Source organism: Planococcus citri, chromosome 2 (assembly GCF_950023065.1).
Source record: "Planococcus citri chromosome 2, ihPlaCitr1.1, whole genome shotgun sequence".
NCBI lineage: Eukaryota > Metazoa > Arthropoda > Insecta > Hemiptera > Pseudococcidae > Planococcus > Planococcus citri.
The window spans coordinates 53,549,099-53,567,965 of record NC_088678.1 but is presented as its reverse complement, the minus strand read 5'-3'; the positions used below and the strand labels follow the sequence as shown (position 1 = coordinate 53,567,965).

The 18,867-nt window shown below is 34.4% G+C and overlaps 1 protein-coding gene across 6 annotated transcripts in view; it reads left to right on the top strand.

Moving 5' to 3' along the window:
- kek5 (kekkon 5) overlaps positions 1-18,867 on the top strand; it is a 574,429-nt gene that overhangs the window by 530,914 nt on the left and 24,648 nt on the right. For 5 of the 6 annotated variants that reach the window (XM_065351304.1, XM_065351302.1, XM_065351303.1 and 2 more), the window contains 3 exons: positions 5,457-6,457; positions 14,962-15,188; positions 15,498-15,779. In XM_065351304.1, the coding sequence (XP_065207376.1) occupies positions 5,484-6,457; positions 14,962-15,188; positions 15,498-15,779 (1,483 nt within the window). In that variant the 5' untranslated portion in view covers positions 5,457-5,483. Of the gene's footprint in view, positions 1-3,973; positions 4,182-5,456; positions 6,458-14,961; positions 15,189-15,497; positions 15,780-18,867 lie in introns of those variants that run through there. The other variant, XM_065351305.1, reaches the window with a different exon arrangement.

Genomic DNA, 18,867 nt, shown 5'->3' with positions numbered 1-18,867 from the left:
ACGAAGGGAAGCTTCGGGGGTATTGCTACTGGCACAGTGGGCTAAATTTGGATTTACTCTGCCTCGAATTTCCCACAGTGGAACACCACGAGGGGCAGAGACTGCTCCCACAGGGACCAGCCTTACAGCTTCGACATATCTTTCTCTCTCTTTATCCGTGCTTTCCACGACTGGTTCTACTCGTTGAGTAAAGCCACGAAGGGGCATATGATAGAGGGGAGATATGCCGGACCTGTAAGGGTTATATAGGGTTAAATAGTGGTAACACTGATCACGCGTCGCGACACAGGCCTACAAGCCCACGGAGCGGCGCTGCGGCCGATTGTTATAGTGTAGAGGTACGGAGTGATCGGTCGTGTCGACGCATTATAATCGGGTTGATGTATTATAGCCTTTCGAGGCAGGAAAACGTATTATATAATTATTAAGTGTTTTATTATTTAATTAGTTTAAGTGAAAGTATCCTGTTGATACATTTGAACCTTCTTAAAAGGTATTTATTTGTGTTTATTCTTTTATGTGTTTAATACAAAGTATTCACACGTGCTCGTTTTACTTATTGTGTGATATAATTGGTATAGCCTCCAGCCGGGGTAAGTGATATATTCTTTGAGTATTCAGCTTATGCAAGTATCATCTAGTGGTACTTAATATCATTATATTTACAAGTGGTGTTTTAAAACCATGAAATGAATTTGATAATTTCATGTACGCTCCTGCTCAAATTCCTAATCGTAGTTGGTAGCTTAATTTTGAAGAAATCTAACATTTTGATGACTTTTTTTTTGGTCTGGATAGAAAATGAGCTGATAGAAAATGAGAGCTCATTTTCAAATTTTCAACTCTGCAATCGATTTGAAATTTGACACTCTGAAGCAGTATGTCAGCTAAAACGTCAAAATACTGAATTTTGAGCAGCTGAAGCTGATTTTTCGATTTTTGACAAATTTTTGAGGGAATAATAATTCTGCAGAAAAAAGTAAATACTGAGATGAAAATTTGAAAGTCAGTTTGATTGCTGAAGTCAAGCTTAAGAATCGATTGTGATCACTCTTGAGCCAAATTGGGGCCTCCATTTAAAGGGGGAGGCGGTCTCCAGATTTCTTCAAATCTCTACGTTTTACACTTCAAAATGCAAATGTCTCACAACTCATCTCGCTCTGCCCCTTCTTCTTTTTTTTCATTATTACGCAATAGAGGTGAAAAAACGTAAATGATCAGTATTATTAACCTATCCTCTGATTTCGTGCTAAAACACAGGCAAGCATTTTTAATCTTTCGAGAAATGCACGAAAACGCCATTTGTATACAAAAGTACCTACACGAGTGATCCAAGTTGGTCGACTAAAGTCACACGAAAAAATCATATGGTCCGTTATATCGTACCAAGTTGATCGTTAATGTCGTGTTTTGTCGACGTATAAAAAAGATTTTTAGCAATACAAGGAACGTGACGATGTACCGGAGAGCTGCAACATCAACGTCAAGATGTGCGTCTTTTTGTAATGCGTGTATTATTTTATTTTTTTGTCGGCGAAGTAATTGGAAGAAAAAGTAAGTTGAATGAGGTTGCCATTGATTTGGCTTCGTGAGTATGTGCACTGTTCTGTGTGATGGAGAATTGAAGACGAATCAAACGTAACGTTTTTTTGATACTCTGTACCATAGATTCAGCTGACTAGTGAGTCGAGTCGATTTGTATTATAGGTAATTATAAGACGCTTCGTTGCTCGAGGTGCTCGAATGATTACTCGTATTTTGTTATTTCATCGGAATTGAGCCATAGTTCGGATTACAATGAAAGAATTTCGTCATAATAACCATTGATTCGGATCTATTGTTAGTACAGATATAAATCTTCAAATTCTTAAAAAATGACAAAATGAGAAAAAAATATTTCTAGTTGGAAAAATAAGGAGAAAATAAAAATATTTTAAACAAATTGATTATTGTAGTATCAAAAATTCGAAAACTCTGCTGTGTGGTGCTTTTATTAAAGAGTTTTCAAAAATTTGCCCCCTCTTTTTTCAGTCATTTTTTCGTGATCTTTTCTTCATGTTTTTGAGAATTTTTTTTTGTTATTTTATTTTTATAATAATTTTTTTTTGCTATCTGTTGCTGGTCGAGAAATTGACAGAGGTTTCACTTAGACGTGGCGATAAAAAAAGCAGGAAAAATCCTCACAGAAGGTCGGTGATATTCTGGTGTAGGATGTTCAATGGATCAGTCGGTCGCATTAATCAGCTCAGCACTGCGCTGTTTGTGACAAGACGGATATTTTTGTATTTTTTCGAGGAAAAAAAATGAAACTCGTACACGAGCGTTCTCCAAAAATACAACGAATACCAATTTCGATAAAAAGATTGTTGCTTATCAGCAACAAGTTCACGATGCGTACGAATACGATATAGAAAAACAATCGAGAAAATGGTCCGCTATTCTCCTAGCCCTAGTCTTGGTTACGGATTATAAAGAACCCAGGGAGGGTAAAAGAAGAAAAAAGTTTCGCGTGTAACAAGGGGGCTTTTAGTCGTATTTTTGTACGAATATAAAACTCGCCCCAAAGAGAAGACTATAATGTAACGAAAAACTGCTACTATACTAAAGAAACCAAAATAGTTGGAGTAATAAGGGGAGGAGGCTGTATAGAAGAAGAAAAAGAAAGATAATGTTTTAGTACAGCGATGATGTTTTTCGCAGATTCTTGGCGCCGGTATATGGGGGTTATTCGTCGATGATGCGAGAACCCAAGAGTAAGGGAAAGAACGATTCAGACACCCTTTTGCTAAATGTTTTATTTTTGTCACAAGGTTTGCTGCGAAGTCGACGGTAACGAAAAATGCAACTTTTAACTCGGACTTTTGTTCGGATAAAGAATTTTCTAAAAATAGATATTTTATCAGTAAAAGTTTTTTTTTCTTCTGTCCGACACTTTAGCTTTTATTTAATCAATAGAAAAAAAATAAAAAGGTGAAGTCGTCTATTGAAATAGATTTTTTTTATAGAATTGGGTATTCGTGTGTGTGCATTTTGTATCACCGAGTGAGATGTGATTGTGACTTTTCTTTTCTTTAAAAGTGAAGCTGTAAAATGTACTTTCAACAACGATATACTTTCGATGTAGTTTTGTACCTAAATTCGAAATTGAACGAGTATAAATTTTTACCCTGCTACAAGAAATGAATCAGCTAAAATGTTTTTTCGGTATGAATTTTTTTTCACGTATAGCGTTGTACCATGCGGAATATAAGGAAGCAATAAAAATGACTAATGGGTTTAGATATCTTATACACGGCCCATTTTTATATTAGCTTCGTATTCCCCTAGCATATGACATATTTGTGTATTTTATTTCACGAAACGAAGCACGCGTACGCGAATTGTTTCGCCGTATATATAGGTAAATGAAATTAGATTAGCGTGTGATGTTCAGGTATTTCCCTGGTTCACCCCTTCTTCACCCTGGCAGACCTGCTTCCTCTGTGCACGTTTTTGCCTTTCGCAAAAGCCACCGGAGCTCGATGGAAATTAATTTTTTATACGTTCTGTAGGTTTAGGTACTTTTAATCAAAACCGTTTCGTGTAAATCTTAAAAATTCATTTTGAATCGAAAACTTTGAAATGTTGTTATATTTATCTTTTTCTACGTACCTACATGCTTTTCTGAGAAATTCGGTGACAAAATTTTTCCTGTGAGTTTTATCATGAATGGGCTTTAGATTAATATTGTGTACTTTACAAGTAAAATGATTATTGGTAATCGTATGTATATGTTCTACATAATATACGATATGCAGTAATTGATGAATAATGTTTCCCTAAGAAGGCACTCGTAGGTACGTATTTTCCACGTTCGTAGATTTCATGAATTAAATTCCCCGATAAATGTTATTTGTATGTGAACTCGATCAATTCCTGCAATGAAGTGTGAGGTTTCCTTTTTAAGTACGTGTTATTTGCTCTTTGATAATGTTCCTAAATGGTTCAGTTTTCGTGTCGAATGCGTTAATGCTATGCTTCGTGAAATGTGCGAGTTTAGGATTGTCTTCGTTGCTGTTTAGTACACTGTGTAAAATGATGTGAGTGTTCGCGAAATTTACGTTTGCATCGTGTATGTAATTGGCTATTTTGATCGATCGTCTGGCAAATGTGTGGGTAGAATACACCTATTGGAATTTGTGGTAGGTACTAGGTGGATAAATATGCATTGAGGTTTGATATAATCTGTGTTTGAGAAAAGTGGCCATTGGCAAATTAGTGTGGTGGATTTAAGCTGCTGAAAATTTGTTGGAAAATGGTGGATTAAATTAAGATTTTTTAAGACCCTTATGAAGAAACTTTTTGTGAAAAATGTTTAAAGTGGTGAAAATTTGAGGACATTATTCATCAAGATGAGAAAATTAATGCCTATTTAAAAATAAAAATTGAGAAAATGTTTGAGATTGAGAGAAAAATTGGAAAATTGAATCTAGAAAGTATAAAAGTATAGATAGAGTGGGTATGTAGAAATTTTTTTAAATATTGTGATTCGAGTGAGTGATTTAAGTGAAAGAGACTCTTTCCTTTTGAAAAAAAACAATCCATTGAAAAGTTAGAATATTTTAATCAGAATCATCAGTGTTATGTAATGCAATTCTTGGAAAAGTGTATAGAAAAATTTCTAATAATTATATTCAATGACTTAGCGTTTTAAGAAAAAATTCAGGGTGTCTAACAGTCCTGCTTACCCTTCTATGTAATTCCAATTTTGCCTTGTTTTTTTGCAGATATGTAAGGTAACGTCTCAATTATGGGTCACTTTTTTTCAATGAGCCCCAGTTCAAAAACTATACGTTTTTTTAAAAAATGGCCTAAGCAGTGTGATATGTATGTCATTTGAGTATAACATACTAAAAGCACAACCATTTTATACGATGGGAACATATTTAAAAAATCATTTTTCTGAAGGGTATTTTAACCCAATTTCGAGACCCCTGTCCTCTAAAATGGGTCAGTGATTGTTTTGATGGGCATGATTGGTGAAATGAAAATTTTTTTTATAAAAATATGTTTAATGGAACATTATTAATCGTACTTTCTTGGTTTCAATCTCAGATCTTCGTTTTTTCTGTAAATTTTTTGGGATGCGAATTCATACTTTCAAACTGATATCAAACTTGAAGAAAGTTTTCGAGCTTGAAGTTCCTTCGTCTGTTTTAACAAATAAAATGACTTGGAATTTTCCTAAGAAAAGGGTATTGTTGAGGTCGTGAGATTGCAATAATATCCCCTGTATTATGATTCTTCAAGTTTACTCGAAGTTCATGCAATTTTTTATTCTGAAGAGTGAAGTTGATTAATTCTCTTAAAATTATGATTTCATACGTACATTGTATATTGCTACACATTTTAGCTAAAAAATTGATGAGAAAAACAATGTTAATTAATTTTTTGAATTTTCTGTTTTCTGATTACAGGTTATGGTGTAGTAGTCGAGGCAGACCATGATTAGAGCTATGAAGGAGATAATTTTTCTGCTTCTGGTGTACGCTTGGACAGAAACGTACGCCACGAAGCAGGATTGGATGCAATGCTCCGATGTCGTGAAAGGCTGCGTTTGCAAATGGGTGAGTGGCAGGAAAACGGCGACCTGCTTCAGGGCTTCATTCACCGATATCCCGCAAGGTTTCAGCGACGAGATACAAAGTTTGGTCTTGGACTATACGGAAATCAGAACGTTGAAGAACGACGCGTTTAAACAAGCTGGATTGATTAATTTGCAGAAAATTTCGATGAAATATTGTAACATTCACGACATCGAGAAAAACGCGTTCGCTGGTTTGGGTATCGTCATCGAGATCGATTTGTCTGGCAACCAGATTCGTAGACTAGATCCGAAATTATTCGTCGCGACCGAGAAATTGCGACACGTGTATCTGAATAATAACTCGATAGAGAAGCTAGACGATGGATTATTCGCCGATTTGAAGTTCTTGCAAACGGTCGAATTCGAAGAAAATCAAATTTCTCACATCGGCTATAAAGCGTTCGATAATATTCCGCAATTGAAAAATGTGAAATTAAATAGCAACCAGTTATCCCATTTGAATAAAAGGATATTCGAGAAATTCGGCGGCTCGTTGAAAAGCCTAGAGTTGAAGAACAACCCGTGGAAATGCGATTGCCATCTTCGAGATTTTATGGTTTGGTATACGGAAAGGCTGTACACGGATCCGACCACTTGTTTCGAACCCGAGTATTTGGCTGGTTCGTCGTGGAAACAAATCCAGCCCGAGCAGTTTGCATGTAAGCCGGATGTACTTTGGCCATCGTCGGATACCGTCTTCGAAGCTAACAGTGATCAGTTAACTTTGTCGTGTAAAGTGATCGGTGATCCGAAACCAGAAGCTTATTGGACGTTCAATTCGAGACCGATTGGAAATCGCACTGTAGCCGGACCTTCGTTATCAGATCGCAAGTATGTTGAAAATTCATTATTTCTGTATCTCTAGGTAGAGTAGTAGGTAGTAGTTAATTGTAGATATTAATAATATAGACAAAGGAGAAAAAACTGAGTAGTGTACCAGCGAGGAATCGAAACAGGTAGGTACTTTATATGTAGTCATTCTCAGATGAAGGGAAAAATTTATCATTTTTTAAAAAATCTGGCTGAACTTAGCAGAAAATTTTCAAAACCTTTTTTTTTGAAAGAGGTGGTAAAAATCTTTAAAACTTTCAGCAGCGAGTATTTTAACCCTTCTAGACTACTGAAAGAAACGAGTTTTTTGATTCATTTCTACTCTGAGGTCATTGACTCGTTTGTATGGCTTTCCAAGGTCGTCTGTCGGCCTGTCTAGTCTCTTAAGGTCACTGACCTACCTGTCTAGCCTCTTGGTCGTCTGTCTTCCGGTCTGGCTTCTCGAGGGTCTGACTGTCGGTCCCTTTAAGGGCATTGACTCGTCTGTCAGGGTTCTCAAGATCGTTTTTTTTTTCAGTCCGGTGTCTTAAAATCATTGACCCATCTACAGGGTGTTCCAGAATAACCTTTCACATTTGTTTTTTTTATTACTCTGAGAGAAAAATGTTTACAAAAATTCTTTTACAACCAAAATGAAGTAGAAATATGCCGTTTTTAGACCGTATATTTGAGTTTTCATTAAAAATGAAGTTTTAAAAATTTTTCCATCGAGATATTTTCCTTCATTTTTGACACATTCAACCAAACATTTTTTCAAATTATTGAACACTTCTCTTCCAATCAGTTGCGACTCATGAACCTAGAAGCTGTTTCAGAGTCCTAGATTTATCTCGATACACTTTTGACTTGGAATAACTCCATAAAAAAAAATCGCAGGCTGAAAAGTCAGGGGATCAAGGTGGCCATTAAATTTCTGGTTCAACACGTCGACCATAACAAAATTATTTGATGACCGAAGTGCTCACGCGCTAAACATATGTGTACATCCCTGGTAGTTCCAACATGTTGGAAGGAAGTAAGTAACTCTATTACATCGCGTCTGTCTTTTAGTTTGGAACAAGAAACTCGTTTAACATTTTGCCTTACCCCTCACCGTTACTGTTTCGTTAAACACACATGGTCCCACTATACCGAATTTAGCCACGCCCAACCAAACAGTCAACTTGGCGGAGGTTTAGATGTTTCTCAAGTATTATCAACTGATTCTTTGTACACTAGAAGCGCACATTCCAATTATTCACTTCACCATTTAGATAAAAATGAGCTTCGTTACTGATGAGTAAGGAGTAAAGAGTTACAGGAACCTTTATTTTTAAAAAAGGCCTTCACAGTAAAAGCACACTGTACAGCCATCTACTTCTCCAGGGCAAAAAATAACTATTGAAACATAATTCGGCATGCTTTGGCTACCTAGAACCGCCTTTACCATTCCCCTAGCTCCACTTGAACACAGATCAGTGGTTACCAAAATGTGAAAGGTTATTCTGGAACACCCTGTATCTGGTCTTTCAAAGCCGTCTGTCTGCCTGCCGGACCTCTCAAGGTCAGTGACCTAAAAAACATGTCTAGTCTTTAAAGGTTGTCTGTCTGTCTGTCTGTCTGTCTGTCTGTCTGTCTGTCTGTCTGTCTGTCTGAGCTCTCGAGGTCATTGGACGGTCAGTATGGCTTCCCGAGGTCATAGGTCTACCTGTCTGTCCTCTTTGGGTAATTGACCTGCCTGTCTGACTTTTCAAGATCGTCTGCCTGTCCGTCCTCTTAAGGTCACTGATTCGTTTGTCTGGCTTCTTGAGATCATTCATCCATTTATCTGACATCTCAAGGTCGTCTATCTTCGGGTCTCTCAGAAATTTAGTAATTTTGATTCAAATTCTATCAAAATTGCTATAAAGTCTTTTTTTTTTTTTTTTTTTTTGCTAAAATTGTAGAAAAATTCAGCTTTATTGTAATTACTATGAGAAAGATCAATTTTTTAGTCAAAACTGCAACGTTTTTTCTGTAGTAGAGGTTGGGAAAAATAGGAAATTATGTAGAGGATTTTACATAAAGGATAGACAGGATTCAATGAAGTAGGTAACGTGATAAAACATAGGCACTAGTTGGGGAAGTAAAAAAGGAAATAGGATTGAGATAGGGGAAGAGAAACATCGCGAGATAGGGTTCCAAAGCTCCTTGCAACTCAAATTAGGCAACTTTTCGTACCTTACATCACTTTACAGAAAATCAAATTTTTTCTGCCAAAAATCCTAAAAGGACTTTTCCTACTAAAATTCTTGCGTTTAATTTGTTTTTTCAAAATTGCAACAAAAAAAAGTCCTGCTTCTTCATCAACATTTTTTTGAAGATTCATTTTATGTCAGAATTAGGTACTTACCGAAAAGTTATGTTTCATTTACTTACCAAAATTGTAAGAAAATCTTATAGGTTGGAAAATTAAATTTTTCCCTAATCAAAATTCAAAGTGTCAACATTTTTGGTGAATTTTTTAAAATTAAAAAAATTATAAAAAGCTGTTTTAAGGACGATTTTCAAATTTATTCATGAAGTATAAATTTTTTTGAACAATTTGTATCAATGAAAATCCAAAAATGAACTTTAGCGCCTTTAAGTTTGGTTTGGGAAAAATGCAATATTTAAACTTGGGAATTTGTTGCAATTTTGGTAAAAAACAAAACTTTTTGGTAATTCTGACGAAAAACTAGTCGTATTTGCAATTTTTATAAAAAACTATGATTTTTTGGGATTTTATCAGATAGAAAAATTATGACAAGAAAAAGACAGGTTCTTCTGGGAATTTTGAAAAAAAAAATTCTGGAAGTTTTGACTGAAACTTTTTTTTAAGGCAATAAAAAATTGAGAAATCGCTCAAGGCTCCAGAATGGCTCAAAATTGTAGTTTCCGATGTGATGGAGTTCGAATTGAAAAAATTATTCACATTAGTTCACTTTGCTCCAAAAAAAAATCGCCTTTATTTTGAATTTAAACTGCACTTTGGTGAATTGAAAAAGGAACTGAGTATAATATGAAGCTCCTAGAGCCGTTGAGAATCAAATCGGTCTAAAAACAGAAGACTTTATCCCCTTTAACTCAACATTAGCCAGGTGACCAATGCTTCGGGGGAAAAAACTCTTTTAAAACCAATCGTAATCTAGAATCAGACTTCAAATTATACCATTCCCAATTCCCCAAAGCCTAATTCGACATACACTCTAATTACCGCCCACTATAAGAAAAAAAACCTTGTAACATCCTACGAGAAAAAATTCAATCCATATAAAATAAAATTCCGCACACGACGGCTAAAAACACTTGAGTAAAGACAGCCGAACCGCAGTCTACTAAAATAACGATATCTCTCGCTTCGGATAAATTCAACATAGACGAGTCGAGTGGAGCGGGGGAAAAGAGCCGCAATACGGACATATTTCACGGTAAAAGCTTGCGACAAGTACACGTTTTAAAGAGAAGAAGGAAAAAAACACCACATCAAAACTACCACGTGCGAAATTCTTCTAGTGAAATCATCACTCGGAGGCAAGAAAGATCAAACATAAAGAATTGAAGAATAATATCACCTTTTTCCCTCGACTACACACAGTACACACATCTCACTCGAGTAAAAAATTCTCCTTTAAAGATATACGTAGTACGAGTAGACTAGGTACATACAACAAAAAATATGTCACCGCCAAAGTGAGCAGGCGAAAATTTCCCACAAAATAGGACAAAATATCAATACAAAAACATTGCAACGCGAGGAAAAAAATACCCGCAAAAAAAAAATGAAAAGAAAACGGTAATCGATAAAAATGATGATCTGTATTTGACACATACTGTCATCTAGAGTTAAAAATCGTGAAAAAATTTCAAACAGATTCCCTTCTCAACCCTGCTCACGTGTCCAATTCATCGAGCTACACATTTTATAGTATAACCGAGTTATGTAGTATTTTCATAACGTGTAAGTTCATTTTACGTAGTACATCGTCCCCCCTTCCTCTGCTCCACGGTCCATCTTTTTCGTTAAGTAAACCACTTGGTACCCTGTGGGATTCCACTCAAAAATGTCATTTTACCTCGTCTCTAATCATTATAATTCGTTCGCTATTAAAATTCCATTAATTAACGTCGATACTTTCGAGTGGCACGCCGTCACTATTAATTTTTTTCTGTCTCGCGAATCGCCCGCTACATAGCAAAAAAAATCCATACTTGCGAGCCACTTTTCACGATGAAAATCCTAGCTACCGAAAAAAAAACCTGAGCGAGAGGGTCGTTCGTCGCTTGAAAAATAACGTAATTTTTATTTACGTACAACGAACGACGTCATCGCGTCGTCGACGAGTATGACATCGACATGCCAAAGAACGCGAAAAATTGTCTCTCGAAAACCTCATTAATGAAAAATAAACAGGAAAACTCCGCCGAATAGATATTTGCAAAAAAAAAAATTATCGTTACGAAAGCACTTGACGATATTATCTTTGCAAGACACGCTTCCGATTCGCGCCCAGTGTTTCCGTTCATCGCTGCATATTTTTGAAACTTATCACATATTTACAGATAATACTACTCGAAAATACTTACTTAGGGTGTCCGGTTAGAGAAATTAAAGGATGCCCACCAGTATTGATTTGAATATATTTTGGCTCTTTCAGATTCTTTGTCAAGTAAAACTTTATCAAACCAAAAATGTACATCCCAATGAATTGAATTTGTTCAGTATCGTCTTTTTGCCAAAAAGTCATTTGAAATGCAGAGTTTTTCAATAGTTTTCTCCCTTCCAATTTGATATATGGAAAAGCAACACCTTAATCTAACTTTTTTTCCGAAATCGTTGGATCAAGTAGGAACTGCTCCTGAATTTTGCAAATGAATTTTCATTTACTACACACCCTGTAAGTGTAGATTTGGAAACAGTTGAGATACAAAATACAAATATCTTACCTACTCAAACTGACTGTGATCATAGTCAAAGATGAAAAGATGAAGGTACTATGTAGGTTGGTACATTATGTTCATGGTAGGCGTTAAAGGTCGCTCTAGCATAAATTAGTTTTTGAAGCTTTTTCAAAATGTACTCGTACTTCGGTACATGGAAGTTGGAGAATATAAGGAATAGTTCCTTTGAAAATTATTTCATCGAGCATCAGGAAATTTTATTATAACTTTTCTTTCAAAAAATTGTATGTATATCAAATTTATGGTATTTCAAAATTTTACCTTTGATTAAAGCAAAAAAAAACCGTATTATTTTTCTCCGTAATCAGTCAAAATGAATCCTTCGTTCTTTCTTGATTAAATGCAAAATTTTAAATTGAACAAAACATATGTAGTTTTACGAGTAGATACGAGTAAGAGTATACATTTTTTAGAACATAGAAAGATTATATTTTTAAAAAAATTATTTGTGATGAATTTGAAAACTGGTGGAGGGGTAGGGGAAAAAATTCAAAATTCATGGATTAGTAATGAAAATCTGAAATACTCGTACTATAGTTGTAATATGTACTAATACTGAATTCCTGAATACAAATAAAATTTTATTCCCTATTTTTTTGTCCCCATTTTATCACGAGTTGAAATTTATATTGCTCATTTAATTGGAATTTATGTTTTTGTCACCTGCCAGGGTTGCTCGTGATCTCTTTATGATAATCACGAGCAATTGAAATTTCAAAGAGCATTACACGTTTTATCCCAATTGAAAGTACTGCTCTTGTCCGTTATAAATTTTTTCGTGGTAATTTAAAATAAATTTTTTGTGTTGATTGAATTTTTTCGTGGTAGGTATAAAAGGAATTTTCTGGCTGTGATAAAAATTGTTTAATCTAGCTGGTTTTAAATTAATTTTTTTGCGGAAATTTCAATATGAATTTTTTCATGGTGATTTAGAATTCGATTTTTAATTCAGTAAAGAATTCTTCTGAGATTTCCAACAAATTTTTTTGTGCTGATTCCAAATTATTATTTTTTTTCGCAAGGATTCCTAATACATTTTTCTGGAATTTAGCGTTGTGATTTTTTTTTGTGGGGGAGGGGGGTTGGGTGAGATGATTACAAATGAATATACTTGTACTCGTTGTGATTGTAGGTGAATTTTTTGGAGTGATTTCAAATGCATTTTTTGGCGCTTTGGCAATGATTTTCAATAAAATTTTTTAGTTGGTATTGAATTAATTTTTTTATGCTGATCCAAAATTAATTTTTTTTTCAAAGATTTCCAATGCATTTTTCTGCGACAATTTCGGATTTCAAATTTTTTAGCGTTGAGGGTTTTTGGTGGGAGGGGGGGCGGGTGAGTGAGATGATTACGAATCATTTTTCGTTTTGATTCTTAATGAATTTTTTGGTGATGATTTAATATTTTTTCGTAATTTTTCAAATGATTTTTTTGCATACTTCGTAATTTTTACGGGTTTTTTTAAGCAATTTTTGCAATAAATTTTTGAGCGATGATTTACAATATCACTTTACTTACTCAGAATTTTTTCGCTATTTCAAAAAGTGGTTTAGAGTGTTGAATTTTTTATTTTTTTGGGAGAGCCGAGGGGACTGACAATGAGAGTGGATTATCATGTGATTTCAAATAATTTTTTGTATCAATTCATGTTGGAATGATTTTTTGATGATGGTTTAGTTTTGAAATTTCTCATGATTTCAGAATAGTGAATGTTCCTTCTAGTGATGTTTAAGAATTAAGAATGTTTTGGGAATAATTCATAAAAATTCTGTTGTGATCTCAAACGTATTTACCGGGAGTGATTTTGAATTTTTTTGGTGATTTTTTAGAATAAATTTCCCGGTGGTTATTTAAAATTATGTATTTTTTTAAAAATTCTAAATTTGAAATTTTTTATGCGGTTTTATATGAATTTTTGCGACATGATTCTGGATTTCAGTCAAGTTAGCAGTGTTGCATTCTTATGAATTTTTTTCAAGTGATCATGAATGAATATTTTTGTTTTTTAAAAAAACAATTTTCGGACTTTCTTACCCAGTTCTTTTAAACCAACTTTTCTTTGTTCAATTTTAAAATATGAGTACCTGGGTACATCTTATTTTCTGGTAGTGACTAAATTTTTTTTAAAATTCATTTTAGAGTTTTTTTTTTGAGTTTTTGAATGATTTTTTGGTAGTGATTGCAAATTAATTTGTTTGCAAAAAATCTGAATGAATTTTTTCCACGACAATTTTGGTTTTCAAATGAGTTTTTTTGTGTTGTGAATATTTTTGATTTCAAGTAAATTTGTCGTCTGTTCAAATTATTTTTGCGCAATGATATTGAGAAAAAGGTTCGGTGTTTTTGGGGCACATTTTCCAATGATAATTCAGAATATAATTTTGTTTATCCAATATAGGATTTTTTTTCGCAATTTCAAGTAAATTTGTCTGTAGTAGGTAATTCTAAATGAATTTTCCTGTAATGATTTCAAATGAATTTTTTTTCATAGTGATTTACTTAGATCAAATTGTTCAGGGTCAATTTATAATAAACTTTTTACTGATGATTTAAAATAGAATTTGTCTATGGTTTAAAAATTCTAATTAAAGCTAGGCATACGTTGCGGCTTAGCTGTTTAGTTTCTTATTTTATCCCATTTGTTTTGTTTTTACCCCTCTGATTCCCAGCAACTTTCTGTTTTTTCTCAAAGTACTTCATTTTCATAAAAAAAATTGGGTCGATTTTGAAAATAAAATTTGTAGAAAAAATTGTTTATAAATAACGAAAAGTTGAAAGAAAACAAAATTCATTAAAACCTCTCGTCAAGCTTTCAAAGCAATATAATAGCCTAATTGAATTTTTCATTCAATTTTTTCTCATTGTGCCAGAATATTCCTAAATTTAATGTGGACGACTGAGTAAACCTCGAAAAAAATTCTTCGCCAATGGGAATCAGCGAATTGAAAAACACTCGAGTTCGTATATGAACCCTCTGGCGAACAAATACATCGACGTACTCATTTTTCACTTTGTAGCCTTATTTTAAAAAAATTTCAAGACCAAAAAAAAATATTATAAAAATGTAACCAACGAAAGAGAAAGATTTAGAGAGGGGGATGAACATTGTATTGTGGCAAGCCGAGCTCGATTTATTGGCCCGAGGGTATCGCTCACAATACGAGGCAACCTTGAAAGGTACAAGGTAAGGTGTAAATTGAACTGAAGAGTCGAGTCGAGTTTTACTTGTAAGCTCGGGACACGAGTTTAAAAAGTTGAAAGTTAACGTCGATTTGTTGCTCGCCTCATCTATTTATATGCGTTTACGTCTGTATACGTATCCATATCAAAGGACACGTGGTGTTGGAAAATTCTTATCTTAATAGTGTATAGCTAGAAGAAAAAAAAACACCAATGTTAGAATATACTCGTATTTTTACTCTTGCGCGACTTTTATTACCTATACGTAACTCCTAAGGTATCTCTATATTCTCTAGTGCAGTTTAAAATACAAATACGTAATGGTTTACTTACGTGTTTTTTTTCTTTTTACTTTGCTTAACAGGTATATGGATTACCATAGCGAAGAGAGTGCGTTCTGGGTGAACGTAACGATCCACAAGATGAATCACCAAGATCGTGGTATCTACAGCTGCGTAGCGAAGAACCCTGCAGGAATCATAGAAAGAAACGTTACCGTGTCGGTGCAATCGGATACTCCACTATTCGGCATCGGTTTGGCTAGCAAGAATATCGGAGATGTTTGGGTGCTTTTGCTGTGCTTGTTTATTGGTGAGTATAGAGTAAATGACCGAGTCCGGATCGCTTCGACTCGGATCGGTATACTAAAAGGTTAATGGTGATTAATGGAATATGTAGATTTACCGCAAACAGCTCTCTTTGAATCTAATAACGTGTATTGGCAAAGACGTATCTCTCTACCTGAAGGTACTTTCATTGCTATAAAACCACAGGTTTATATCTTGAAGAGAGTACTGCACAGTGCACAGTACATTAGGTTATTGAGAGAACCGTTTGTCTATTGAAGGTATAGTCTAGGTAGAGATCTATGGAAGAGTAATTTGTCAATTTGATTAACAGGTATTGTGTGCGCTTTGATCTTAATATTTATGCTGTGCTTCCTGTGTTGCCGACGAGCCGAAACCATAGTGGCGAAAAAGCCGCCAAACAATTCGATAACGGCGAATGGCGACCTTACACACCATATCGTAATGGAACCAGAACAACAGAAGACGTTGTTAACGGCTGTGAATCCTGTACAAAAACCACCGCGTAAATACGATTCGTCGCCGCAGTCCGACAGCGGAGGTGCCGAAATGACAGAATTGAATCGAAATCTATTGGATGACACATCCGTGCTAGGCAAGTATTGCTATAATTACAATATAATAAGTATCTTTGTTTGTACGTATTATAGGTTGCAATATTGTGTGCCAATTTTAACTTTGCAGCTATTTATATTACTTGTAATGTGTAAAAAGGTAGGCTACCCAACCTAACCTAACCTGCCTGTAGAGTAATTGGTTAATTACCAGGCGTCTGCGTTTTTAAACGATAATTTATCGACGGTTGATTAATGATAGCTTCGATGGCAGGCATGAGGCGGGTATATTATATTGGTCGGAATCGACATCGACATCGCGACTTCGATTATTTTTTTTCCTTTTGGTTCTTTTTCTATACTAGTTGGCTTCTAGTTCGCGTGATGTAATTAACAAATTACCAGGTTTGTATATTTTTAGCAGCTCGGTGCGGCGTGTGTATGGTGTGCGAAGGCATGGCTGGAGTAGCGCGTACGTTTCGTGTAATTCTGCAGGCTATGTAAGTTCTGTTTATTCTGAAACAGGTAGCGGATTTGTATTTAGAAAATTCAGTACGAGGACGACCGTGTACGTTTTTGTGTACAGTGTGGTCCAGAAATTCTTATGGCGTGATGGTGATGAGGTTTTGGTGAGGTGAAGATGACGAGAGGTGATTGGAATGGTTGGTAGAGTTTCCTGCGATGAAGGTGGTGTTGGGGTGTTTTAGTTGAATCAGATGTACAGCAATGGCATGAATTTATTTTGCCTCAGAGTTGACCATTAATTCCGGTTCGACGCTTTAAAATTGACAAAAATTTAAAAAGGGAAATTTTTTACCCATTGATGTAATTTTTTTGTTTTAAAAACGCCAGGAATTTTCAACTACGTCTTTTCTGGTTCTTCTTACGAGTGAGAATTCCAGCTTCCAAGAGGGCTGTAGATAAAAAAGCAATGAGCATAAATGTAAAAGTACATTAACCTACCCCATCAATCAAAATTTTAAGTGTCCAAGTCGTATTTCTCAAATTTTGGGAAGGTTTTTGAAAATCAAGGGGTCAACGGTGAAAAAAATCAAATTTTATAAAATTGAACTAGAGAGCTGAAATTAGTTAGTACCTACCGTATTATTGAGCTCCCAAATTGATTGGAAGCAATTTCAAGCCGGTTTAGAACATTTCTGGAGCCTCCAGCAAATTTTTGAAAATCGCAGCTACTGAAAATTTATTTTGAGAATTTCAGCTTCACAAAAAATCGCTGTGAGCAGCTTCATGACGAAAAAATTGAAAAATATAGTTGAAATTTATTTTAATTGGTGCTCACTTTGAACTATTCAAACCCCCCCCCCCCACAAATCTTCGAAATTTTAATTTTTTGAAAAAAAAAAGTTGGACATGATTTTGGATTAAAACTGTAAGTAGGTAACAGACTTTGAGAATTTGGAAACACCTAAATTGCCTTGAAGAACTATAATGTTGTTAATGACGATGACTCTAAATTGATACTTAGATTCTAAATTCAATTTTGACCCTTTTCATGAGCATTTTTCCAACGTTGAAAAATTCCAAAAGTTGTCGGAGGCTCCAGAACAGCTCAAAAGGACCATCACTCGATTCAAAAGGTTGAAAATAGGGTAATCAAATTTCAGCTTTCTGCGTTGGAATCGTCTCTAAATTGCTTGAAAGGGCCATAATGACGATAACTGTTGAGTTTACATAATTTTGTATTTAATTTTGAATCCGTTTATGACGATTTTTCCGAGAACTGAACGATTTCAAAATTCGTTGAAAGCTTCAAAATAGCTCAAAAGGATCACCAATCAATTCAGATGGTTGAGGATGGAAATATGAATCGAATTGCAGGTTTCCCTTTCCACGTCAAAATCATCTCTAAACTGTCATACGAGTAACCGTAACTTCGAGTTTACAGGTTCTGAATTTAATTTTGACCTTTTTATGACAACTTTTAAAAAACTGAAAAATGTGAAAATTTTTTGAAGGCTCCAGAATGACTTGAAAGGATTACGAATGGGCTCAACTTTCTTCGTTGAAACATTCGGAATTTTTCCTTTTTTTTCATGAGTCGCTGGAGAAATTTTGATTTGAATCAACCAAAAAGAATTTTGAAAATTTATTCTCAAATCAATCAGAAGAGTAATAAAGACAATAAATTCCAATTTGTAGTGGCTGGATTCATTTTGACCATTTTTGTAACAATTTTTTCAACACTGGAAAATTCAAAAATTCGCTGGAGATTCCAGAACGGTTTAAAACCTTGTTTTTCGTTTTTTTCTTGCTTGAAAATGATTGTTGGAGAAAATTTTAGATTTAAATTGGCGGAAACAGATTTTGAAAATTCGTTCCAAGGTTAACCCAAAAGGTCAGAAAAACAATAAATTTCAATCGACAGGTGCCGAATTCCGTTTCGACTTTTTTTTAATGAAAATTTTTCCAGATCTGGAATCCCTAAAAATTTGTTGTGTGCAGATTCTGGGATGCGCTGCAACCATCATCAATCTATGTATTTTGGTAGGTCAGAAATCAAAAATTGATCAAATTGTTGCTCTAATTCTATCTCAATTTGATCAAATTTTGGGTTCTTCGTAGTGAATTTTGCCTGGTCTAAAAATTTCCTTACTATTCCCATGTTGGGAAATTGTTTCATATCCACTTTTTCAAAAATTCTGTAATGTTTAATTTTCACTGTGAAATGATAGAATAATTATCTAGCTTTAGGTATTCATTTGAATTTTTCATTTTTTGGTAATGTATTAATTCAAAACTTTTGTTCATGGCTTTCTCTGTTTTCTCAGAAAAATGATGAGAAGACGATTTTGAATTTATTTTTGTGTTATGTCTCTTTTCGTTAGATCCAAAATTTGTCATTTTTAAAACAATTTTCCAAAAATTAATTTTTTTGCTGCTCTGTGTGTAGAAGAAGGTAAATTTTTCGAAAAGTGATTTTTTCCTTTTTTCAACTAAGCAATCAAAAAACACATTTTGGAATTTGAAAAATTTTTCCAGTTTTTAAAATTTTGTTTGTGTTTTAACCTTTTATAATCCTTTGTTTTTCAAGTGCAGTAAATTTTTTTTTGAATCCAATTTAATAACTGTTGAGAAAATTTTTGTGTTGAAATAACATTTCAAATTTTA